This window comes from Zeugodacus cucurbitae, chromosome 3, assembly GCF_028554725.1.
Source record: "Zeugodacus cucurbitae isolate PBARC_wt_2022May chromosome 3, idZeuCucr1.2, whole genome shotgun sequence".
In the NCBI taxonomy this organism is placed as follows: Eukaryota; Metazoa; Arthropoda; class Insecta; order Diptera; family Tephritidae; genus Zeugodacus; species Zeugodacus cucurbitae.
In genome coordinates this window covers 47,302,778-47,330,777 of record NC_071668.1, presented here as the reverse complement: position 1 = coordinate 47,330,777, position 28,000 = coordinate 47,302,778, and the positions used below count along the sequence as shown (strand labels likewise).

General features: G+C 37.4%; 2 protein-coding genes across 11 annotated transcripts in view; one reads left to right on the top strand and one right to left on the bottom strand.

Moving 5' to 3' along the window:
- Positions 1 to 28,000, bottom strand: part of LOC105218759 (uncharacterized) — a 107,661-nt gene that overhangs the window by 55,055 nt on the left and 24,606 nt on the right. For 5 of the 9 annotated variants that reach the window (XM_054226944.1, XM_054226947.1, XM_054226948.1 and 2 more), the window contains exon 2: positions 15,948 to 16,027. The exons of 2 other annotated variants lie outside the window; for them this stretch is intronic. In XM_054226944.1, coding sequence (XP_054082919.1) covers positions 15,948 to 16,027 — 80 coding nt within the window. Of the gene's footprint in view, positions 1 to 11,594; positions 11,632 to 15,947; positions 16,028 to 27,470; positions 27,825 to 28,000 lie in introns of those variants that run through there. 2 more of the 9 variants (XM_029044556.2, XM_029044555.2) reach the window with 2 other exon arrangements.
- Positions 13 to 15,356, top strand: LOC105218767 (protein dimmed). 2 transcript variants are annotated; one of them, XM_011194564.3, is made up of 4 exons: positions 13 to 843; positions 7,030 to 7,244; positions 9,007 to 9,255; positions 9,477 to 15,356. In XM_011194564.3, exons 2-4 carry the CDS (start codon positions 7,062 to 7,064, stop codon positions 10,077 to 10,079), a joined length of 1,035 nt encoding a protein of 344 aa, XP_011192866.1. In that variant the 5' UTR covers positions 13 to 843; positions 7,030 to 7,061; the 3' UTR covers positions 10,080 to 15,356. The 2 variants fall into 2 exon arrangements, with proteins under 2 accessions (XP_011192866.1, XP_054082916.1); XM_054226941.1 differs by lacking the exon at positions 13 to 843 and having other exon boundaries at positions 6,873 to 7,244.

Genomic DNA, 28,000 nt, shown 5'->3' with positions numbered 1-28,000 from the left:
TCCAGTGAAACTGAATGGCTGAAATGGTCGTGGAAAGCAGCGATTCTTCTGCACGCTGACTTACCATCACTCAAGCGAATTTGAGTGCAATGTCGGCTTGCACTCAACACTGCCGAATCAACAAGTATCCACGCACTCGCTTGGCGTTGATGATCCGCATGCCGGTCGCCTGATAGCGTACTGTGTTGAGCGTAACGGAAACGGGCATGCGCATTGCTACCAATTGCCATTCGAATTGCCGCAAAATCCGTGTGTGGGTGGTTGGTTGGTTGGTCCAGCCTTTGTTGACGTTGCGAGTTAGCGCGTGTTGGCGCCGTCGTACTCGTACTTGTTGCTCGCTTGCTTGTCTGTCTGTCAGTGTTAGCTGGCTGCCTGCCTTTTGTACTGCTGCACGGTGGCATTTCGTGCGAATCCACAAGTGGCTGTGCGGCGGCCTCAGTGCTTCCGGTTCAATCTGTCTGCTTAGTTGTACATTTGCCGCAGCGGGAATCACTCGGCGCCGTCGTGGTTCGTCATCGTTTACCATTCAAAAAGTATATGGCTTTCATGTGTGCCAGCGCAACAAGTGTTATTTCAGTGGAATAGAAAGTTTTCATTAAAAATTAACTGAAAGTTGATGAAAATAAAAGAAATTTGTGTTTCAACTCGAAATTAAATGTGTACACGAAGCATGTTATTGAGTTTTATGAAAAATAACAATACTTTCGTTAGAAAGAAACCTTAAAATTTGGTGAAAGCAGTGTTTCAGAGATCTCAAAAATTTGTTGCAATAATAGTTAGCTATAAAGTCCAATTTCAACAGTTTTGAAAGTGGTATAATTTAAGGAAAACGTTAACGAAAAAGTGAGTTTTTGCTTTCTTAACACGGTTGTCTAAACCAATAATTACTTTAAACGCAAAATTCTATTTTAAACGATATTTGGCAAAAATATAAGTATAATACCTTTCTTGTTCGGTTTTAATTTAAAATTGTATTCATTTCAAGTACATCATTTCGGAAAATTTATAACATACATATTGATATTAAAAAGGAATGCCTTCGAAAGAATTAAAAATTAAAATATTAAACATCGTCTTAAAAATATCGATAAATTCTTTTTAACATATACAACCATATGTTTCATGTAATAAATGCAGCATATAAAAGATACGAATGTATTTAAATAGATTCTGTGAATTTTTTATTTTTTTAAACTCAGTCTTTGGTACCTCATCTCCGATGATCTGTCTAAATAAAAAATAATTATTGATTGATCAATATCAATACACCAAAAATATTTCGATAGTAAAAGGATAAAACTAGTTAATGAGCAAATATTAAAATTTTTATTTTTGAGAGATTTTTACCAAAAATCTCACTTGTTGGTCAAAGTTTCGCCATATACTGACTCGAAAACAGAGTTGTAATTAAAATATAAAAAAAAATCCAAAGATGTGTGCGAAATTTGAACAAAATCGCTTCATAACTTTTCGAAAAATCGTGTCCACCGGTTTAAAAAATTGAATTTTGAGATAAACGCATTTAAAGTTTCCAATTAAAACTGAAGTGGCAGCCTACAGGGCGGAACTTCCAAAGGGAATTAGAATTTTACTCGGACAGATTTGAATTTTTTGGATAATATTTTATTATTTTGAAATTGTGAAAAGCTTGTTAAATATATTTCAATTGCTCATCAATCGCACCACCTTCTATAAAATGTAATTTTAAATTCCAGTTTTTTAATTTTATTTCAGTTGACAATATCAAACGCAGTAGTTGCAGTTAACATACCTTTTTAATGAATATAAAATAACACTTTACAACATTCGACTGGGTATTGGACCAAACTATTTTTTCCTGGAGATTGAGTGATAAATATAAAAAGTTTATTCTCCGATTTCGAAGTTAGTTTCCAAATGCGAAATATCTGGGTACGGAGTTCGAAAAAGGACTTTTTAAAAATATATTATTAATTACAAGATATAGTCACTAAAAAATGGGAATAATCCACATTTTCCTCCTGGTTCAACTGTTCTGTCAAGCTGATATGACAGATGCTGTGAAGGTTAGATCTTCGAAAAAATTAGAAAAATTTGTATCCAAAAATACTATAAGGGGTCTATAGAATTTTTAATATGAACTCGACCAAAAAGTTGTATACATAAATTTATAATTAAAAGGAAAATGTGGATTAAATCTTTATTTTTAATTTTTTACAAACTATATCCTGTTTCGATTTGGAGACTAATATCGAAAATCAGAGAATACACGTTTTTACTTATGACTCATACTCCCGGAAAAAATTAGTTTGGTCCGAAAAAAAGCCGATTTTGTCGTATAGTGTAATGAAACATAGCTTAAATGGAAGAGGTACAATTCTTTACCTTAAATAACCACCAAACATAATTTCACTCCAAAGTATAAAAACATACATATGTATTGTATGCGGTTACACAAAACTAAAGGCAAACCTTCTATAATTATAGTCGAGTTTCACTAGACTATGTCAATTTCAATTGGAAAAGTTAGTACTTATCTCCATTTTTTATTCGAGTCCACTTTGGATTATACAGTTTTGCAGCAATACATCACTGTTTGAAAAACCTGTACCATAATTAGATGTTGGTAAAACCCACAAACAGTTAATGTGTAGAATGGAACAATGGTTCTGAATACATTCGATTTGATACAGGCTCCAATTTAATTTCTCATGTTCTGACATTGTGGTTAAAAGTTACCTCGATACATTTGGAATGTTCACCTTCACAGAGACAATGTCATATGAACGAACATAAAATACCTTAAGTGAAAAACTGTGAAAAAGAAAATTTTCCTGAACTGTTCTATGTCTACCTTTAAAATAAAAAAATAAAATACAAATTTATCTTAAAAATTATTATATCAGCCGTATTTTTGTGTAATTTATGTAGTAATTACGAAACGTTCGGTATTTTGTATTTTGTTCAAGTTTTCGTTGTTACACCGGAAACATCGCAATTATATCAGACCACTTTTATTATGGACTCAATTTGCAATTAGGTTGCTTGTTGTACGAAATTTGATGTAATAAAATTAAAATTTATAAGTGTATAAGATTTAAGTTTTAAGATTTAACACCCTATTTATAGAAAAAAAAGATTATTATCTTGTCTGCCTGAACCTAGACCTTTGAGAAGAAAATGGCGTGTCATAAATGTAATGTTAAGTGTTGCGTTTTCTTTCTTTATTAAAGTTCAAGAATTAATAATGAATTTATGAGAATTCATTGAGAGTCTTTACACTGTATATGTTGCCAACTGAACCTCTATATTATACAGATTTAGTAAATAATTTTATATAATTCTTTCAGTTGTGGACACTGTCAAATTAATTGTGAAGTGAACTTTTAATGGATGATAATTAATTTAAAGTTTTTTCATATAAAATTTTACTGTGTATTTGAAATATATTCGCTAGTAGTTCCATGTCACAGCCGAGAAGGCTTTATTATAATGAAGTTCTTATTCGGGTATTGCTCAATTAAAGACAAGACACGTAATCCTAAGCGTATACTTGACATTGAGGATCAGGAAATGATCGTAAATAAGAACTATGCTGAATAAAGTGCAGCGCTTTGATTTTTGATCGTTTTATGGCAATCCACTCATTTACTATCGATCTCGATATTTTCTTTTTATCGGAACAAAAACAATGAAATAAAATCAATTATATGAAACATAAAACTGTTCTTAGGTGAATTGGTCGATATCTTTAGATAAATCATAAGTTATTCTGTCCCGCTAGAAGCGAATTTCGGTTTCTTTCGTATATAGTTTGGAATTGTTATGTTATTATTACAATATACAATTACGATATAATTACATTGTGGCAATGAAATTTATTTTTAAATTAAAACCCGATCTTTTATATATTAACGATTCCGATTTACAGAACATGCTCAAAATACAGTTTGATTATTTTCGAAAAATTAAAAATGGAAAAGTTTGCAGAAAATATTATTCGATTTGAAAACGAAAAATCAAAAAAATGTGACCGAAAGCGATTTACAAAACATGCCTGATACCAAACTCTCATAATTCTTAAACTATTTAAAGAAATCATCAATGTTTGGCAAAATCACCTTTTACCTCAATTTCTGTATTATTGCAAAATATTTCTAGTCTGGAGTTTAGTTTCTGGTCCTTTTGGTCTTAACTATACTCGTTTTATTATGTTTTTATTTATATTGCATCCAGTGCAGTTAAGTATACGCTTTCGATAGTTGCTTTTCATATTCACATTTGTATTGTGTTTATATGAAAGAACAAAGCTTTTGGTCCTTAAGAATGCTGTTAGTACTTTGTTGCAATACTGCGGGAAATAAAATAAAAAGGAATGCGAAGAAAAATAAGGTTATAGGGTTACACTTGCAATGACGAAGAAAAATGTACGGTCCGGCATGGCAGGAGTTCTGATTGCGACAATACTTTTTAATGCCAACAGTGTTAGTGGCGGTAATGGCTTTTAAGTACTTTCTACCAGAAAAACACTGTTCTAATTACATTTATAAGCATTAAACAGCTAGTACGCAATTAAGGAGATATATTTCTCACCATAAAAGATCGAAATATTTGCCTTATAATTGCCAAATTTAACTTACTGGTGACATAATTGTTAATTACAATTTCCAAGTCGCCAAAGAGTAAAATCAGACCGTCATCCAACCTTTCCTCTTGTATGTTAACCATGGTGTATAACTCTTTTCGTTCAAGCTAATATAACAGTTGCTGTATGTGGTCAAAGTTAAATTTTCGAAAAAAAAATCAAAATCATCTTTTTGTTTTTGTAGTGAGAATATAAGTTTTTAGATAATCCGAGCAATTGAACAATTCTATAAGATGTTTTTTCTTTACTCTCTTGAATTAACCAAAACTCTTCACAAAGACTGTCTCTCTCTTAAACTGGATTTTTTTGGAAAAAGTGAAAAACAATCGGAGATTGATGTGAATGTGAATCACGAATTTGAAATCATTCAGAGTTTGAAGGCGCAAAGATATGCACCAAACATTTTAAAAAATTAAGCTGTTAATATTGAAAAAAAAAAATTAAAATGCGGTTTTTTGCGGCATATGCCTCGTACTGCAGTAACCGGTTATATTACTTTTTGGAACCGGGGCGTTTTGGGGCAAAACTTCGACGAGTGGGTAGTCGGTTTTCTGTGCTTCGTGCCCTTCTGCCCGAACACTTCTCAACCGATTTATACCGCACATTGTATATATCTGGAAAATACGGACATATATCTGGTTTTGGCCTCAGCAAAAATCGCTATGTTTTTTTTACTAAGGCCAAAATCGGATGAACGCATATATATATTGATGATTTTTTATCGCGGATCGCGGATATATAGCATTTCTGTCTTCTTAATTTTTCACTATCAGCTGATTAAGTGTAGAAATATGACAAAATATGACATACAACAGTTAAGGGTGCTCACAAGTGTCGTATTTTTTAAGAATATTAAAATATGACATAAGACATACAACAAAGCTTGTGAATTGCCTAAATGGGTGAATTCCATCCAGCCGATGAAATAGTAATAGATGATACAAGTATAATCCATAATATGTATTTCCTCAGTTTTATTAGAAAACTCGAACTTGCTAAATACACAAAATGTCTATCACATGTGTGCGGAAAATGCTAGCTTGCTTAATGTATGTACGAAATGTTGATCACGACGTTAATAATGATAATTTAGAATTGGAGAGTGACACATTATCTTATCAATTTTGGCATTGACACCAAAAACGAAAATTAAATGAAGACAAAGGAAATTTGATTGGTTTCATTTGCACATTGAACCAGATTCTCAACAAACAACTATGCTTCGGAATTTTTTTCATAAAATTACAATATTTTGGGACACTAAACATTCACCTCTCTTCCTGAGCAAAATATAGGTTAAGCGCTTCAGACATTTGCGTCCTTAACTTACCTTTTGTTAATTCGTCCTAATTGCAATGACAAATATTTCAAAACTTGTTCTTTAATTTAAAAAATAAAAAAAGCTACCAAGAGAAACTTGTTGAAAGTCAATGTATTTATCGATGAACAAATTAGTTCTTAAATCTTATATTCAATAATCATGCTAAAAGTATAGATTAATAAATCTCTTTTCTGCTTCACTTCCTAGATATTTAAATATGTAATTCAAATCAGTGAAGGTATGAACCTTCGGCTATATATTCTCTCCTAATTATATTGCGACTAAAGAAAGTAATCGGTGTTAGTCCCATTGCAAATTTTGTATACGAATTTTAGTGCAGTTCTTCTGTGCCATCTATACTACAAAATTTGGTAGTAGTTTTCAGTTTAGTTGTTTGAATAGGGGTGGGTGTGGTTAATATTCGATCATAGCAATTTTGAATGATCTTGGGCTAAAAGGCATTGTTGAAATCAAGTTAATAGTTTGAGTAGATTTGTATTTTTGTTATTAATAAGAAATAAATGTGACTTTCTTTCTAAAAGAAAAAATAGTAGATTGAAGTATTTGAGAAAAAGTTTGGTAAGTATCCCGAGGCACTTAAGCGGGATTCATTTAAATGCCTTTCCCGCTTAAGTGTCTCTAAAGTCTTGCATGTTAAGAAGGGACACTTAAGCGGGGATTACTGTAATATCTCCTTACAAACTGACAATATTCAGTTCAGATTGACTTATTTTGCATAGCAGTTCCCACAATATTTTAAATACAGGAGGGAAAGGCAATGCCACACAAATATATTCAAGGTTTATTAAACCTTAAGCCTTCTCAAAAGGGTGCTTGCACTTTGGCTAATGCACATGTAACCAGTGAACTTGTATACTTTTTATCCAACATACTCGAAACACTTAAGCTCATTGTTACTTAGCAGATACACCTGAGCTGCCCTTGAATATTTATTACCATGCCATTTTATACATTTTCGTATTTTCATTCGTGTTTAAGAAATGCTCAGTTCTCTATGAATTTATTAAAATTAGCAAATAACAAATAGATTTATTAATATAACAACATAATATTTTATAAACAGGTTGCTGACTTTGGTGGACAATAAATATCAAAATGGGTTCAAATCATATTTCGGATATACTGGTCTCGCACGAATACATGACTATGGAACAACAACACCAAATGCATCAACATCAACTCAATCCCAACGTGAATGCTGAGAATCCAAGATCGCCTATTGACTTGCAAGAAGCATCTTCACGACCCGTACGCAGAACAAGCCAAAGGACAACACAGGTACAATATTATATCATATACATACGAGTATATGTATGTATGTATTGAAATATATGTTTGTGGGATTAATAGTAATAAATTGGTGCCTTTGGAAATTATATTAAGTTACTAGTTCGTCACTTTGTTGTGCCCCACATATGAATTTAAAAATCGTTGTATCCAAAAATGTGATTAAATCATTGGAATTTGTTTAAATTTAGGTTTGTTTATGGCTTTGCAAAGGCGAAATGTTGTTTGTTTATGGATAGAATTATTTTTTGAGCCGCAAGAATCCGCTGTACTCTACTCCTACACACTGAAGAAATTGTTCAAGAAAGCAACAGTTGGCAGCCGAGATGACGATTGATCTTGGCTGATTGGCGCATTTGATACTAAATGAATATAAACTTATTGTTCCATCTTTTTATACTCTCGAAACATGTTGCAAAGAGTGTATAACAATTTGGTTAACATAACTGTTGTTTGTAACACCAAAACTAAAAGAGTCATATATACCTAAGTGATAAGGGCGACGAGTAGATTTGAAATCCGGATGTCTGTCCATCCGTCCGTGCAAGCTGTAACTTGAGTAAAAATTGAGAAATTATGGTGATGATGAAAGTAAAATTTGGTACAAAGGATCACAGTAAGGACATATTTGGATGTAATTTTTTTGGGACATATTTTTTTGAACCATATTTCAGAAACGAAACTCGGTTAGAACCATTTCCTTGGCATCTCAATTCTATAGCTTGAAAATGAGCGAAATCGATTCACAACCACGCCTTCCCATATTCTATAATTTTGGACCCCAAGTGATTCGTTCGCTTTACTATACATATATAAGTTATGCACCAGTGAAGATATCGAAACAAAACTTTGCACAAATACTATGTTTCTAGTGTAGCATAGGCAGTATCTCTGAAATCGGACTATAATTTTTCAAGGCCACAGATATCGAATATGAGGACCTCGAAGTTTGCGTCTATTATTTATTGAAAATATCGGAATATCTCTCAAGTATTCTAAAGAAATTCAAAGGAGATATGTTCCTTCTAATAGTGTGAGTCCTCTAGACCCCTTATACCTCATATTCGGATTTTCAAACTTCCGGTGGATAGTGATGGATATCGGTTAATATGTGAGATATTGCAAATTAAGGAAACGTAGAATCTCGGATGGAATGCAGCTTGGTGATACAAATAAGTAAAACCGGTCCAGGAAATACCCCAGTTCACATATACTATGACTTTTGTTTTCTAATGGACTTTATTCCGATTATGTGTGACAAATTGTGTATTCCCTTAACAAAATTAAATAAATTAATTTCGAGAGTATACAACGTTCGGTTACACCCGAACTTATCCCTTCCTTATTTGTTATTCATTGAAAGGGCGCACAATATATGAATGCTCAGATCAGAGGAAACCTCAATGAGGTTCTATCCACTATATCGATGTATTTAGAATAGTTTATGTATTATTGAGAGGCTTTATTGAAGAAATATTGTATTGCTCCCACTTCTCTACTCCCTACTCCTCTACTGTCTTGTAAAAACTTTATATGTTAAAGTAGCACCAAAATAAACCTATTGAATTTAAAAAATATTTTTAACATTTTTATATATTTTTACGAATGTATGTTATTTGGATATGTGCTTGCATTAAGTATTTACATATGTATATGTTGTATGTGGGTTGCAAGTAAAGAAACCGTAGTTCATTTGTAGTTCACGAAGCTGTCCAGCAGAATGTAGAACAATTTCTTTCCTTTTGAATTTCAGTTAAGCAATAATAATTATGAGATGGAAATGACAGATTCAAGTTCACAGAGCGACGATACAAGCGGCGGCGGCGGCAGCAGCAACGGTGGCAGTGCACGGCCATCCAGCCGCGCTAGAAACTCCTTAACGGGCTCCACACAAAGCCGTCGCAGGAAGGGCGTTCTCAATGCAAAGGAGCGTAATCTGCGGCGATTGGAGTCAAATGAGCGTGAACGCATGAGAATGCACAGCTTAAATGACGCTTTTCAGGTAATGTCAACCATATATATACACACTAACAGACGCATATGTCATCATGCATATTTTATATTAAATACTATATTCACTCATTTCACTGTGCGAAGAACTTGGAACCAACCAGACCACGGAAGAATGCCTTTAAGATATTACTTGTTCGAATTTATATAAAAAAATATAAAGCCTTTATACCTCCTTATGTATAACCCCATGCAATACATTTTACATTTCAGTCTTTGCGTGAAGTTATTCCACACGTAGAAATGGAGCGTCGTCTCTCTAAAATTGAGACTTTAACTCTGGCCAAAAACTACATAATAAATTTGACGCACATAATTCTCTCGAAACGCAACGAAGAGTCCTCATTGGATTTGAATGGTGTCATTTTGAATAGCGCCACCACCGATCTAACCGGTAATGGTGGCATCAGCGGCGTCGGCGATGTTGGACTCGGCGTTGGTGTTGGTGTTGGCGTTGGCATATTAAATTTAAATGCTGGCGGTGGAGGTAACAGTTCCGGGCCTGGTCCTGGACCTGGTCCTGGGTCATGTTATGATGATGTGCTTACAAACGGTACAAATTCATATGATTGCGCACTGGCTGCGGCGGATGTGGTGAATCAGCAACCTCGTCTTACGACCGCCACGACGACCATACAAATACAGAATCAAAGTCTCAGCCATATGCAACCGCAATTGTCACAACATCTAATGCAAACGAATCACAATCAATTGATGTTGCAACAACCGACAACAACAACATTACTACTCAACAATGGTTTTGATGCGAGCGACAACAACAATAGTTATGATGAACCTTTTAGAGAATTTATATAAATACGAAAGCAACCTGTACACTCAAGTTTACTACGAAGAATGATTACGGTAATTGTTAACTCATTGGATAGCTACGATACGAGAGAGTTTCTCAGAAATCATTTATTTGAAAACGTTTCCGAAAAGTAGAAACAAACCCGTTTCAAGAAAATTATACTGAGTTATCTTTAAGCAGCCCTGCCTTCGTTTAATTAATTAATAAAATTGTAATATTTCTATAGAGCTAGAGGGATTCAAAGTAGCTTACCATTGAAGATATTTTGCAGAAGAGTTATAACTTGAATACCTTTACTTAACTTAATTATAGCGTTGAGACCCATTTATGGCTCAATGGATATGTAAACAAGCAAAATTGCCGTATTTGGGACGAAGAGCAACCTGAAGAGATTCAAGATATGCCATTTCATGCAGAAAAAAACAACGGTTTGTGCGCCAGTGCAATCATCGAGAATGTAACCGTCAATGGCGACTGTTATCATGCCTGAAACTGAAGCACGGGATCTCGGCGACATTCGGTTTCAACAAGACGGTGCACTTCTCACACATCTGGGACGTAGCCACAGCCAACATTTCAGAGGGATAATGCCAAAAAAGTTGTTTCGAATGAGAGTGAACATTCCCCATTAAATTTGAGTTTTCTGTATTTTCTTCTTTAAAAAAGTAGGGAACCTCGAGATGGATCACCCTTTAAAGGGATGCCAAATTTTTCAAAATTTTAGTTCAAACAACTTGAAATATAATTCCAATATTACAATATCAAAGGAGATGTATTAAAGCCAGATAGAACGCGATCCATGTATCTCACTTACCGAAAATAGTACAGGTAAACTGCTTTTAAGGTTTCTTATATTGCATATTTTGCTTTACTCAATTGAATGTTATATTAAAACTCGGTGTGCTGAAATCTCTAGCCGCATAACATTATTTTACCGTTCTCGAAATTATTCAATGAGTTTGCTACCGTTTCCGGTTACTTTTGTTATATACTGTAATTACCTAATTCGAAAGACAAAAATGATATACGTATGTAGATAGACTTGTGAGTTATTTGTTTGTAACCTTAATGAGTAGAACAATTATTAATTTGATCAGTGTTATTAGATTTATATAAGTACTAAATGGATATTAGTGTTATGCGATAGCTAATCAAATAAACTGATATAACAGCAATACAATCGGTTAATTTCGCAAAGACAATTATATATCAATTTTGAAAGTAGAAAACCACAAGCCCTGCTTAGTTTTCCCAGTGTTCTGAAGTTTTCACAAGTTGATCTAAATATGTATATTTTTTAGAGAGTTTAAATTTCAAATTATGGATGCAACTACACTCATTATCCATTATATTTATATTTTCTTTTCTGCCGATTAGTGTAATTAGAAATTGCAAGAATTACGGTATTTGTAAACCAAATTAAATCGTTAAAACCTTAATATGATGCATGGGTGATTCTTATACCCAGTAAGTTTCATGAATATTTAGGAGAAGTGCTTCAAAATTACGATGATACATACATTTATAGTTGGTTGTTTAGCAAAATAGTAAGAAAACCTAAAATAAATAATATATTTGTTATTAAAATAATATGAAAAACTTATAAAACTGTAAATATCTAAGTAAGTTGATCGTTTATAGCATATGATGGAGATATGTATGTGTGCACAATTGTAAATACGGAGTATGTAGAAATTTGTGTACTTAAAATCAATTAACTTAAGCTTAAGTAGTACTCTTAAAGATTAAACATCGAAACTAAACAATAACTAGTAAGCAACATTAAAAGTAATATATGTGACCAAATTCAATGCTTTTCACATGCCTCAATATACATACATAACAGTAAACTAAATTTTATTTCAAATCGAAAAATGTTTAATTTTACACAATTTTGGTTTTTCTTAAACGGACATGACGGGTGTTATTTTAGACGTGTAGTTTTCAATGAGGCAATACTTGAAACTTGGGCCTATCGTCTGGAATTTATTTGAGCCAGCCGTAGCGGTCACTTGTAGTGTCCCACCGATACCAAATTTTTGGCCGATGCCGAAGCCGATTAATCGGCCAGTTGGCAAAGAATCGGCCGATGCCGATGCCGATTCTTTCATCAATAACTTTATTTAGTAAATTAGTATAGTAACAAAAGAAAAACAAAAACAAATAACATTGCAAAATAAGTAAACAACTCAGTTCATATGTAAATATGAAGTTGTTTATTCATTTAATTAATATTCAAAACTTAATAAATTGTTATTATAATATATATATATGTTGATAGAAAAAATAAGTTATTCACCTTTTTTTCAAAGCGACTCAGCAATATAGCTTTTTTCCTTTAATGGGTTACATGGGTTTCGTGGATTCAAATATTCTTTTTTTTTGTTTTATTCTACAATATCGCAAGAATGTTATCCTAAATTTTCAGTTATAGACTTTGGAAGGTGTGCGCTCCAAGTCAGTTATTATTGTTCCTCAAAACCTTAAACGCGTTTTTCTCGGAACCGTGTTTTCCAAGTCGGTTGTCAAATATTCGCGAAAACTACTGAATCGATCTTGATGAAATTTTGCATAATGTGTTCGAGATACAATTTATTCGTACATGAACGAAGGATTTTTTCTTTTTTCAATTACAACTATTTAAAAAAAAAAAACAAAATGTCAAGCAAATTCGACCAAATTTTTATTTTTCTGCCAAATTTCTGCCAAAATTCCAATTTTAAGTTTTTTGTCTTCCCTTCGTTCAAGCACGAGTCTTACCTAGAACACTTTTTTTATTTTGGGTGATCCTGTCAGGAGCTATGCTGACAACGCGGACGCACCTTTTTTCCGAGGGTTCACCGGAAATGATGTCACAATGGAGGAGTTTTAATTTTTATACTCTCGCAACAAATGTTGCTAAAGAGAGTATTATAGTTTTGTTCACATAACGGTTGTTTTTAACACCCAAAACTAAACGAGTTAGATATATGGTTATATATACCAAAGTGATCAGGGTGAAGAGTGGAGTTCAAATCCGAATGTCTGTCTGTCCGTCCGTCTGTGCAAGCTGTAACTGTAACTTGAGTAAATATTAAGATATCTTGATGAAACTTGGCACACTTATTTCTGGGCACCATAGGAAGGTTGCTTTCGAAAATGAGCAAAATCGGACCACTGCCACGCCCACAAAATGCCGAAAACCGAAAACACATAAAGTGCCATAACTAAGCCATAAATAAAGTTATGGAAATAAAATTTGGTATGAAGGATCGTACTACGAAGGGGCATATTTGGATGTAATTTTTTTGGGGAAGTGGTCGTGGCCCCGCCCCCAAATCGGATTTTTGTATATATCTCGCAAACCAATAGAGCTATATAAACCAAACTTTCTGCAGTCGTTTTTTTTAGCCACTTCCTAATACAGTCCAAAAATGAAAGAAATCGGATTATAACCACGCCCACCTCCCATACAAAAGTTAAGTTGAAAATTACAAAAAGTGGGTTAATTCATTAACGAAAAACGTCAGAAACACTAAATTTCACATAAGAAATGGCAGATGAGAGTTGCACTCAGATTTTTTTACAAAATGGAAAATGGGCGTGGTGTCGCCCACTTATGGGTCAAAAACCATATCTCAGGAACTACTTGACCGATTTCAATGAAACTTGGTTTGTAATAGTTTCCTTACATCCCAATGATATGTTGTGAAAATAGCCAAATCGCTTCACAATCACGCCTACTTCCTATATACCATAACTTTGAAGACGACCTGAATCGTTTACTTTACAATATATAAAGTAAGTACTAGTGAAGATATCGGTGCAGAACTTTGCACAATTACTATGTTAATAGTGTGGCAGCCCCATTCTAAAAATCGCCGAAATCGGACCATAGGTTTTTAAGGCCCCATATATCGAACACGAGTACCTCGGTGCTTCTAACCTAATATTATGGTTTCCAACTTTCAATGGACTTTATACAATATATATGACGAATATGTGGGTCAAATTGTGTATTATATAATATAAATAAAGTTAAATAAATAAATTGCGAGAGTATAAAATGTTCGGTTACACCCGAACTTAGCCCTTCCTTACTTGTTTTTTTTTAATTTCAGAAATTATTCTTTAAATACGTATGTATCCATAAAACAGAAACAAGTTTGAATTACATAAATAATTGTTTACATAGAAAAAAAATTATTGAAAACAACCATTTAATCCCTTACGGACAAATATGAGCATTAAGGCTAATATTCGAAAATAGTAGGTCTAGTAAAAATAATCCGTTATTTTCAAAGAGATGACTTTTGCCATTTATATCTCGAATTGTAAAAGGCGTCACTTAGTAATGACTCGATAGAAACTTTGGAAGCTTGTTTAGCAGGTTCTTTTGCATGCACCTTATAGTCCAGGACAGCACCAAGTGATCCGGTCTATGGTGAACTTTTAAAAATAGACTCTCCTAGTTACGAATGCTTCTATAATAGTGGCTTTATGACATTATCTTCAAAATCTCAACAAGTTGTTAAACAAAACTGTGAATATTTGACATAAATTGAATCTTTCTAGCAGTGCTAAATAAAATCTTCAATTTACTGCAAACTTATTGAATTTCTTTATACTAGACTTAAATTATCATCGTGGTGATTTATTAGTTTAGTCAAATGTGAATCACTGTGTTTTATATGGTAAGCAGAAGAATTCCAATTGTACGCTTTAGAGAAATCAAAAAAGAAAAAAAAAATGTATTTTAGTGTAATCCGAAAGAAGTAGAAAGAATCGGCCAAATATGACCGATGCCGATACCGATGCCGATGCTGAATTTTGTGGCCGATACTGGCCGATGCCGATACCTAGGCCGATTAATCGGTCGGTCTCTAGTCACTTGCCCAAAGTCATTTCTAAAACATAATGGCACACCCTTATATTTTTAATAAAGTTCAATTCTTGGCCATAACTTTAAATTATTTACGTTTTACTTTTTTCTTCTTGAAAACCACATGTCTCAGAAAAAACAACCTTTACAATTATGAGTACATGAAGGACATCATCTCCAACTCTAAATATTTTTTTAAAGGATAATGAGAAATGTGAGGAAAGAGACTTAACTGATATTCGTAGGGAGAGCGATCTCATGCCTAACGTCTCATACAGAATATGACCCTCGAACTCTTATGAGATACCTTCCATCTCAGCTATGGGACATGACACGATTTTTGTGAGCGTAACGATTTTTGGCAGTAGAATATTAAGCGCCAATTTTTATACCTTGCACTTCCCTATTCTAATAATTTAAACTCCCACAGATGAAAAAGATCTATAGTAGTATTTACGGTAAAAGTAATTATCGGTGGATAATGGCATAGAATTAAATCATCATTATTGATATCACATATTTATTGACTATCTATAGATATCAATTCATTTAAAATGCTATTTTCAGTGTATAAAAAGTGGAACCAACTTTATTGTACTTATTTGATGTCCAAATTAATATTTGAGTACAAAAAACGATTGTAAACTTGGCTTTGGATTGGAATGTGTTGCGAGAATTTAGAAAATCCAACTTTCTAGAGACAGTCGAGATAAAATTGTGACTTTTTCAAAGTATTAGTCGCTCAAATAATCAAGCAATATCTGATATCGATTTCCATTCAAATTTTTCGAATTTGCAAATTACAATGCTCCTTTCTACACATTTTCATTCGGCAATTAAATTTGGTTTGTTATTTTCATTTCGTTTTTTTTTTTTCAGAAATTGAAAAAAAAATCATACTTATACAAATTATAAGTTATTTACAATTAATAAATAATTAATTAATAATAAACTTAATGATAAGAAGAATATTCATAGTTAATAAAAATTGTTGTCAGTAAAAATTGCTTACATGCAAACACATATAGAATATGCTTAGCTTCGCCTTGTTTAAATGTGTGTACAATCCTAGTTGAATAGTTTTCAAGTTCACTGTAATGGGATTAAGAAAATTGTAACGAATAGTCTATGAGTATAAAATTGTCAGTAGTTTAAGTGGTAAATTAGTATAATTAAGAGCATACGATAAATATGCTGGAAATGGCGGTGGCAATATACAAACATACAATTAAATACGAAAGGTTAGAGAGACGCTTTTTTCGAAGTGATTTAATAAAGTAATAAAATAAAAACATCGTTAGTTGCTTAAACAACTGTAAATTGAATTAACGAAAACGGTATTTTTAATTGGAAGCGTATAAACGTACATATGTATGTACATACATATGTATCTATTGATGGGCCTTGGGGACACCGCTGTGTTTAATCTATGAGATCAATATTAGAACACTCCGATATTGGCACAATTTCATGAGAATAATTTTATTTTCGTTACTTCGCTACAAATGTGTATTTATAGGCGTTCGCTTTTAATTATCATACTTGATGTTTGATGCAGGAGTTAGATATGTGGAAGTCTATGTCAACACCAACAACCGGCAGGAAAATTTTCACTCAAATGAGATTAGCAATTGACTTTGCCTGCGATTGACTTTTCCTAAGATCGCGGTCGAGACAATAGACGTTTTAAGTGAGAGTATACAATATTTCTAATTACTGTTTTCTATTGGTTTATTTATCAGGATCTTAAATTATTTAAAGATCAAACTATCACATAGTGAATGTGGATCGGGTAAAAAAGAATGAGCGGACATATCGTCTAAGAAAGTTGAAAAATTATACAGCATTTTTCGTTTATTTGAGAGAGGATAAAGTGTATTTAGAGAGCTAGCTTACTAAATATATTTCAAATTTGCAATTATGTAATGAAAAATAATATAATAGGAAGAATACAAGCCTTAAACAATACAAAAATTTTAATTTCCAACAGAAGTTTAGATGGACATACAAGAAAAAACGACAATAAGTCTTAATATTGTAGAATTCTTAAGTTATTGTTACAAACAAGTTCATAATATTTATATTATATATGTATTTCAAATTAAACGATATATCCAGAAGGACTGCAAAAAAGTGCTCGAAATGTATAAAAAAATAGCTAACCAGTTTCTTCGTAAGTGCGAATACAGTAAATTTTTCCTATTGGTTATGTACATACTATGTATGAGTGTCTGTATTGTGTTGATTAAATCGACACAACCACCACTATTAACGCTTTCCGAGCAGCAATTATTTGGCGTCGCTAACGCGCCAAAATGGCGTTACGACACAGTCGGTGCTCATGCGACGTTCTAAGCCTCCCGTTGATGCGCTTAATGCAGTTGGAATTATAGCGGTAGCGCAAGTGAAGCAAATGCCCAATTAAAGCGTTAGAAGGCACTTGGCGCATATACATACATCTTCATACACACACACAAATTCATGTGCAAACAGTTGACAAAAGATACTTTTGAGATACGAGTATTGCCAGAAATTACGTTCGACTATAAATAGTACCTAGAAAAAATTAACTATGAGCTTTTGTTTATTAATACATCTTTTCTCTCAGTGTACCTCACATGAAACTACAAACATTGCAAATGCTGAAAAACCAGAGTGGCGCAGGGATAGGTGCACTTATCTCACATTTTGTTCAATCATTTTGTTGTTGCTTATATTTTTAATAAATCCACTGCACTTGTTTGCAGATTTCTTTACAAACAACCTAGTTAGGGCTTGCTATTGTATCTACATATGTATGCAATTGGCGTAGGAACCGCTTATGCGGATATAGTCGAATCTATAAGAGCGCGCCATACATCTCTCCTTCTTGCTGTTTGGCGACAATTGGAAATATCATGCGAAACTAGGTCGCTCTCCACCTGATTTTTCCAACGAAGTGGAGGTCTTCTTTTTATTCACTGAACTATGTTACCTCGTACAGCTCATCGTCTGCGGTATTCGCCGTTGTCACTGTTGCAATGACCATAAGTCTTTCGCAAAACCTTTTATCTCGAAAGCTCCTAGTGCTGACATAAGGCAGGATGGGGATGATAAGGGACTTATATAGTTTGGTTTTTGTTCGTCGAGAGATGACTTTATTTTTCAATTGACTACTCAGTCCAAAGTAATACCTGTTGGCAAGAGTGATTCTGTATTGGATTTCGAGGCTGACATTATTATTGGTGTTAATGCTGATTCCAAGATAGACAGAATTATCTACAACTCCAAAGTTATGAGTGTCAACAGTGACGTGTGCCAGGTAACGTTTGTCCACATTCACTACCAGACCCATCCGCTTCGCTTCCTTATCCAGGTTGGAAAAAGCAGCAGCTCTCCACTCCTATAGAATATTGTACCCTCTCTATTTAGCTCTGCAGCTCGTATTATTTTCTTCAGCAATAGCTTAAAGAAGTCGCACGATAGTGAGTCACCCTGTCTGAAACCTCATTTGGTATCGATGAAAAATGGTGTGTATCCATTCTCTTGAGTCTTTTCTAAGGGTTGGAGCATGTTGAATATCTGATCCATGGTGGATTTTACAGGTCTAAAGCCACACTGATAAGGTGCAATCAGTTCGTTGACGTACGTTCGACAGCCCATACTTACTTTTACAAGAAGATAACTTCACGTAGTTTTTGGTTCTTAACACAATTTGTGATTAGGACGGGTGAATGGGACTTCTTGCAGAAGCGAAAAACATAGGTTAGGATAAGTGGTATATCTCCGCGGATACAGAGAATCTCACTTAGACATATTCCACTGTCCATTTTGATACCCAGAAAACTCCCAACTAAGACCCTTATGATGCGACAAAGCGCTTGGACTCTATAATAAAGTTCTTAAGTCGACTAATGTCGATTCCAGTCACTCGCTTCGAGAGCTGGCACAGTTTTCCGTTGAACACGCGCCATAAAATCGGAAAGAGAATACCGCCCTGCAGGACTCAATTGTAAATAAACTCAGCCACACACAACGTCATGTACATATGTATATCTAAGTATGTAAGAAGGATATCAATTTATTGGTGCATTAGTTAGCGCCAAAAGAAAAGGAGCGTTATGCTACTCGCATGGATGTACTGCGGAGTGTTCTCTTAGACAAGTAAATAATGCCGTTTTTGTTTGTACGCTGGAGAAGCGGTATGAAGCGACAACTCGACGGGATATATTAACGAAACGAACGAAATGACTAAGCCATGATGAGGGGTTTAGTAATCTGATCAGCGGGCGGTAGGCGCGAGGTTGGATATCGTAGAAGTGGCAATGGTGGAAGTAAATAATTAACAAGAGCGCCAATAAAAATAATAGCAAAAACAACAATAGCTTACAAGCTGAAGTATTTCAAAACACTGGCTGATGACTTGATTAGCCGCGTTGTATACACGAGCACATATCACTTCGTAAGCATATGAACGTATGACGTTCCCTGATTTGCTCATATCGACGTATTGTTTTCCCACTACTTTTTCATTGAAGTTTTCAAGCTGATTTTGTTGCACTTAAAGTTAAGAATGTAAACGCCGCCACACAATGGATTAATAGACCAGTTAGCTTAGCTGAAAAGTGCACAATGGGGATTAATAAAATTCCAATATTACAAACACATACATTCATATCTGATTGTCTTGTAAATAATATTTTATAAAGTTGTATCATTAAAATCGACTTTAAAAGAGCAAATATTCGTTAATTCAGGTAGTAACGGAAGCTACTTACTATAATAAGAGAAAACACTGCTACACTTAATTAATATCCTAGCTTGTTTTCCAAAACAAATTAGGTATATAAATATAAACAATTTCAGAAGCTTATTAAGTTGAGTCAAACTCTACAAGTCTCTCATCATTCCCGTTTTGCTTTATGGTGCAAAACCGTGGACGATATCAACATCCGATTAGACGGCACTAGGAGTTTTGGAGAGAACGGGAGATTTATGGTTATTTCAACATTGGCAACGGCGACTACCAGAGACAATGGAACGATGAGCGGTACGGCGATATTGACATAGTTCAGCGAATAAAAAGACAGGTCATGTTGTCCAAATGAAGGAAAACCCGCTGGTAGAAGCCGATGAAGAAGAAGACCACCACTCCGTTGGAAAGACCAGGTCGAACGCACCAAAGAGCAAAATGAAGGAATTAATGGTGCGCTGTTGTTAACTCGGCTATAATTGTGTAAGCTTTGTAAACGTTTCTTTTTTCGTTTTCTTTTTCTGAAAAAATTACCTTGTCCATATAGGAAAGAGTGAAGGGGCCATGTTCTCCAGTAAGAGCTGTTGGTATTTAATTGAGTTAATCATTCATCAATTAAGGGCAACTTTCCAGCACCATGATAAGAAAACTACGCCCAGATCATTAGGGTCCCCCCTGCCTAAAGGTAATTCTGACACATGCATTATAGAAGCGTTCACAAAGTTTTCTGCGAACGTGCGACATATCGTATGAACCGACGTGGTTAATTTTGGATTTTTCTGAAAATATGACTTTTCTCCAATACTCCTTGGTCCAAATTTTGTACAATTTGCCTTAATGGAGACGAGGTGAGTTTTTGGATTGCCAGTTAGTCCGGCCGGAGGATGGAGTCATATGTAGAAGTTCACGTAAGTGAGGAAAGTTTCTGACTGTCATTCACTTGGGAGTGGCCAGGAACGATTCTTTTACATGTGGCTCAAGCAGCTCACGACTTCCGGTCTTAGACCAAGTATCCTCTGGGTAGCCAACAGACATCCGTTTGGAGGCGAGCTAAAGTGAGAAGGCGAAACCCGCCTATGCGGTTGTGCGTAGGGTTTGGGACCCACCACATAAAAACACCCCCCAATGAAAAAGAAAAAACAGCCTCGGGTGAGAGACCCCAATTTTGATGACGACCACTGCAAACGTTTAAAGGACTACGAAATAAGGGCATGCACCTGGAATGTCCGGACCCTTAATTGGGAAGGTGCCTCTGCCCAGCTGGTTGATGTCCTCGTAAGAGTAAAGGCTGACATCACCGCAATCCAAGAAATGCGATAAACGGGACAAGGACGGAAAAAGGTGGGTCCTTGTGACATCTACTACAGCGGCCATATAAAGGAGCGCAAATTCGGTGTGGGGGTGGGAGAGAGACTCCGTCGTCGAGTCCTGGCATTCACTCCGGTGGATGAACGTCTAGCCACAATCCGCATCAAAGCGAGGTTCTTCAACATATCGCTGATTTGCGCCCACGCCCCGACGGAAGAGAAGGACGAAGTGATCAAAGATACCTTCTATGAGCGCCTAGAACGTACCTATGAGCGCTGCCCCCGCCACGATGTCAAAATCGTGCTTGGCGATTTCAACGCTAGGGTGGGTAAAGAAGGTGTCTTTGGCACAAAAGTCGGAAAATTCAGCCTCCATGACGAAACATCACCAAACGGTCTGAGGCTGATCGACTTCGACGGGGCCCGAAATATGGTCGTCTGAAGTACTAGATTCCAGCATAAGAAAATCCTTCAAGCTACTTGGCTGTCCCCGAATCGAATCACTCGCAACCAGATCGATCATGTTGTGATAGATGGATGACATGTCTCCAGTGTTTTTGATGTGCGTACGCTTCGTGGTCCCAACATCGACTCGGACCACTATCTTGTAGCAGCTAAGATACGCACCCGCCTCTGTGTAGAAAAGCGTACACGTCAACAAACACAAGGAAGGTTCGACATTGAGAAGCTGCCATCACAACCGACAGCCGAACGATTTTCTACTCGACTTGCACTCCTGCTCTCTGAGAGCACTCATCAGCATCTCGGTATAAGGGAGCTGTGGGACGGCATATCAAACTCCTTACGTACAGCTGCAACCGAAACCATTGGTTTTCGGAAAAGTAAAAAAAAACAGCTGGTATGATGAGGATTGTCGTCTCGCAGTGGAGAGAAGACAGACTGCCTACCTCGCAATGTTGCGATCGACCGCAACACGAGCGGGATGGGAAAGATACCGAGAGCTGAAGAGGGAAGCGAGACGCATTTGCAGACAAAAAAAGAAAGAGGCCGAAATGCGTGAGTATGAACAGCTTGACAAGCTGGCCGACAGGGATAATGCTCGAAAATTTTACGAAAAGATCCGGCGACTAACTGAAGGTTTCAAGACCGGAGCGCACTCCTGTAGGACCCCCAGAGGTGATCTAGTTATTGATGACCAGAGTATACTGAGTTTGTGGAGGGAACACTTCTCCAGCCTGCTGAATGGCAGTGAAAGTACAACACCAGGAGATGGCGAACCCGATTCCCCAATCGACGACGATGGAGCAGATGTTCCATTGCCCGACCGTGAAGAAATTCGAATAGCAATTACCCGCTTGAAGAACAATAAGGCGGCGGGTGCCGATGGATTACCGGCCGAGCTATTCAAATACGGCGGCGAAGAGCTGATAAGGTGCTTGCATCAGCTTCTTTGCAGAATATGGTCGGAAGAAAGCATGCCTGACGATTGGAAACTCAGTGTACTCTGCCCAATACACAAAAAGGGAGACCCCACAATTTGCGCCAATTACCGTGGGATAAGCCTCCTCAACATCGCGTATAAGGTTCTGTCGAGCGTATTGTGTGAAAGACTAAAGCCCACCGTCAACAAACTGATTGGACCTTATCAGTGTGGCTTTAGACCTGGAAAATCAACAACGGACCAGATATTCACCATGCGCCAAATTTTGGAGAAGACCCGTGAAAATAGGATCGACACACACCATCTCTTTGTCGACTTTAAAGCTGCTTTCGACAGCACGAAAAGGAGCTGCCTTTATGCCGCGATGTCTGAATTTGGTATCCCCGCAAAACTAATACGGCTGTGTAAGCTGACGTTGAGCAACACCAAAAGCTCCGTCAGGATCGGGAAGGACCTCTCCGAGCCGTTCGATACCAGACGAGGTTTCAGACAAGGTGACTCACTCTCGTGTGATTTCTTTAACCTGATGCTGGAGAAAATAATACGAGCTGCAGAGCTAAACAGAGAAGGTACAATCTTCTATAAGAGTGTACAGCTACTGGCGTACGCCGATGATATCGATATCATTGGAAACAACACCCGCGCCGTTAGTTCTGCTTTTTCCAGACTGGATAAGGAAGCGAAGCGTATGGGTCTGGTGGTGAACGAGGACAAGACGAAATATCTCCTGTCGTCAAACAAACAGTCAGCTCATTCGCATCTTGGCTCCCACGTCACTGTTGACAGTCATAACTTTGAAGTTGTAGATAATTTCGTCTACCTGGGAACCAGCATTAACAGCAATAACAATATCAGCCTGGAAATCCAACGCAGAATCACTCTTGCCAACAGTAGCTACTATGGCACCTCTCTCGACGAACAAAAACCAAACTCTACAAGTCTATCATCATTCCCGTCCTACTTTACGGTGCAGAAGCGTGGACGATGTCAACATCCGATGAGACGTCACTAGGAGTTTTCGAGAGAAAGGTTTTGCGGAAGATTTATGGTCCCTTAAACAGTGGCAACGGCGAATACCGCGGACGATCGAACGATGAGCTGTATGTGTGACATAGACATAGTCCAGAGAATAAAAAAACAGCGGCCACGCTGGCTGGGTCATGTTGTTCGAATGGATGGAAGTGCTCCAGCTCTGAAAGTATTCGATGCAGTACCCGCTGGTGGAAGCCGAGGTAGAGGGAGACCTCCACTCCGATGGAAGGACCAGGTGGAGACGGACCTGGCTTCGTTTGGTATAACCAATTGGCGTCAAACTGCCAGAAGGAGGGATACGTGGCGCGCTGTTTTGGACTCGGCTATAACCGCGTAAGCGGTGTCTACGCCAGTCAAGAAGAAGAAGATATGAAAGTTTGATTTGTTAATACTACATCGATTTAAAGTCACTGCAAGTAAGTGTCCCGTTTTTTTTGTCCGCTACTGGATGTACATACCATCTTGAGGCCATCGGTTTCTCCTGATTCGTGAGAAAATGTGAACTAAAAAAAGCAACTGATCGTTATACGCACTAATATAGATCAACCCTTGACAATGAATTGCTCTAAGGTTTTTTATATGAATTAATTAATTACTCTCTTGTATTTATCAGAAATCAGCTTGGATGTTCTGCAAGGAAACGTAATAACCGAACACTTTTGCGGCTTTATGCTAGAAATAAATTCAGAGATTCAGTATTGCTCAGTTTCTCTATATTTTTTTGTATGTGATTGGCGTTGCAACCGTTTAGCCGGTTATAGCCGAATCGACGATAGTGCGCCACCTGTCTCTCTCCTTCGCAGTTCGGCGCCAGTTGGAGATCCCAAGTGTAACCAGGTCGCTCTCCACCTGGTCCCTCCAACGGAGTGGAGGCCTTCCCCTTCCTCGGCTTCCTCCGGCGGGTACTGCATCGAACACTTTCAGGGCTGGAGTGTTTTCGTCCATTCGGACAACATGACCTAGCCAGCGTAGCCGCTGTCTTTTTATTCGCTGAACTATGTCAATGTCGTCGTATAACTCGTACAGCTCATCGTTCCATCGTCTGCGGTATTCGCCGTTGCCAATGTTCTGAGGACCATAAATCTTGCGCAAAATTTTCCTCTTGAAAACTCCTAGTGTCGTCTCATCTGATGTTGACATCGTCCAAGCTTCTGCACCGTAAAGCAGGACGGGAATGATAAGCGACTTGTAGAGCTTGATTTTGGTTCGTCGAGAGAGGACTTTACTGTTCAATTGCCTACTCAGTCCAAAGTAGCACCTGTTGGCAAGAGTTATTCTGCGCTGGATTTCGAGGCTGACATTGTTCGTGTTGTTGATGCTGGTTCCCAGGTATACGAAATTATCTACGACCTCGAAGTTATGACTGTCAACAGTGACGTGGGAGCCAAGACGCGAATGCGCCGACTGTTTGTTTGATGACAGGAGATACTTCGTCTTGTCCTCATTCACCTCCAGACCCATTCGCTTCGCCTCCTTATCCATGCGGGAAAAAGCAGAACAAACGGCGCGGTTGTTGCTTCCGATGATATCAATATCATCGGCGTACGCCAGGAGCTGTACACTCTTGTAGAAGATTGTACCTTCTCGGTTTAGCTCTGCAGCTCTTATAATTTTTTCCAGCATCAGATTAAAGAAGTCGCACGATAGTGAGTCACCTTGTCTGAAACCTCGTTTGGTATCGAACGGCTCGGAGAGGTCCTTCCCAATCATGACGGAGCTTTTGGTGTTGCTCAACGTCAATTTACACAGCCGTATTAGTTTTGCGGGGATACCAAATTCAGACATCGCGGCGTAAAGGCAACTCCTTTTCGTGCTGTCGAAAGCAGCTTTAAAATCGACAAAAAGGTGGTGTGTGTCGATCCTCTTTTCTAGGGTCTTTTCCAAGATTTGGCGCATGGTGAATATCTGGTCAGTTGTCGATTTTCCAGGTCTAAAGCCACACTGATAAGGTCCAATCAGTTTGTTGACGGTGGGCTTTAGTCTTTCACACAATACGCTCGATAGAACCTTGTATGCGATATTTAGGAGGCTGATCCCACGGTAATTGGCGCAGATTGTGGGATCTCCCTTTTTATGGATTGGGCAGAGCACACTGAGATTCCAATCGTCAGGCATGCTTTCTTCCGACCATATTCTGCAAAGAAGCTGATGCATGCACCTTATCAGTTCTTCGCCGCCGTATTTGAATAGTTCTGCCGGTAATCTATCGGCCCCCGCTGCTTTGTTGTTCTTCAAGCGGGTAATTGCTATTCGAATTTCTTCATGGTCGGGTAATGGAACATCTGTTCCATCGTCAACGATTGGGGGATCGGGTTCGCCATCTCCTGGTGTTGTACTCTCACTGCCATTCAGCAGGTCGGAGAAGTGTTCCCTCCATAATCCCAGTATGCCCTGGACATCGGTTACCAGATTACCACCTTGGTCTCTACATGAGGATGCTCCGGTCTTGAAACCTTCGTTAAGTCGCTTCATTTTTTCATAAAATTTTCGAGCATTCCCTCTGTCTGCCAGCTTCTCAAGCTCTTCGTACTCACGCATTTCGGCCTCTTTCTTTTTTTGTCTGCAAATGCGTCTCGCTTCCCTCTTCAGCTCTCGGTATCTATCCCATCCCGCACGTGTTGTGGTCGTTTGCAATGTTGCGAGGTAGGCAGTCTGTTTTCTCTCCGCTGCGAGACGGCACTCCTCATCGTACCAGCTTGTTTTTTGTCGTTGCCGAAAACCAATTGTTTCGGCTGCAGCGGTACGCAGTGAGTTTGAGATGCCGTTCCACAGTTCCCTTATACCGAGATGCTGATGAGTGCTCTCAGAGAGCAGGAGTGCAAGTCGAGTAGAGTATTTCGTGGCTGTCTGTTGCGATTGCAGCTTTTCGACGTCGAACCTTCCTTGTGTTTGTTGACGGGCATTCTTTGCTGCACAGAGGCGGGTGCGTATCTTCGCTGCGACCAGATAATGGTCCGAGTCTATATTTGGTCCTCGGAGCGTACGCACGTCTAAAACACAGGAGACATGTCTTCCGTCTATCACAACGTGATCGATTTGGTTCCGCGTGTTTCGATCAGGAGACAGCCAAGTAGCTTGATGTATTTTCTTATGCTGGAATCTGGTACTACAGACGACCATATTTCGGGCCCCAGCGAAGTCGATCAGTCTCAGGCCGTTTGGCGATGTTTCGTCATGGAGGCTGAATTTTCCGACTGTTGTGCCAAAGACACCTTCTTTACCCACCCTGGCGTTAAAATCACCAAGCACGACTTTTACATCGTGGCGGGGGCAGCGCTCATAGGTGCGTTCTAGGCGCTCATAGAAAGCATCTTTGGTCACATCGTCCTTCTCTTCCGTTGGGGCGTGGGCGCAAATCAGCGATATGTTGAAGAACCTCGCTTTGATGCGGATTGTGGCTAGACGTTCATCCACCGGGGTGAATGCCAGGACTCTGCGACGGAGTCTCTCTCCCACCACAAATCCAACACCAAATTTGCGCTCCTTTATATGGCCGCTGTAGTAGATGTCACAAGGACCCACCTTCTTCCGTCCTTGTCCCGTCCATCGCACTTCTTGGATGGCGGTGATGTCAGCCTTAAGTCGTATGAGGACGTCAACCAGCTGGGCAGAGGCACCTTCCCAATTAAGGGTCCGGACATTCCAGGTGCATGCCCTTATATCATTATCCTTAAAACGTTTGCAGGGGTCGTCATCAAAAGGGGGGTGTCTCATCCGAGGCTTTCGTAGATTTTTCATTGGGGGGTGTTTTTATGTGGTGGGTCCCAAACCCTACGCACAACCGCATAAGCGGGCTTCGCCTTCTCACTTTAGCTCGCCTTCAAACGGATGTCTGTTGGCTACCCAGAGAATACTTGGTCTAAAACCGGAAGTCGTGAGCTGCTTGAACCATGTGGAGAAGAATCGTTTCTGGCCACTCCCAGGTGAGTGACAATCAAAAACTTTCCTCACTTGCGTGAACTTCTACACATGATCCCATTACCTCAGCAAAAAACATGTTAAAGATCTCATTCTGATTAGTAATTAAAATTAAAGAAAAATCTACAGGAAACGGAAACTTACTTTGTGAAACTGCATTAATGTTGTTAAAAATCGCCATACTTAAAAAAATCTTAAGTGATTCAACATTTTTTAAACGGTGGTTACATAAAAATTCAATAAAAACAAATCAAATTCATCTTTTTCAAGTAGATAATAGAAATAAAAAATAACACAATTTATAACTCTTTATACACCTCTCATACCACATTCTGCAGTTTAAACCAAAAATATGTTAACACTTTTCTTTGCAATAATAAAGAAATATTCAATACTTCAGATTTTTCTTATAAAAACAAATTCATGTTAATATGTTTATGTTTTGTAACAATATTATGGTACGCTACTGTATTCACACTTCAGTGTAGTAACATCCCTGTATTTATCAACCATTTATTTGAACATCAAATTCATTTCTGCTTCCGTCTGACGTTTCACTTTATGTTTTGGTAATTATTCTCTGTAATTCTCTTTGTTTTGCAATTTGTTATCATCAACGCTTCGGTATTTGGCGATAATATTATACATACACATACATCTCTTCCAAAACCAAA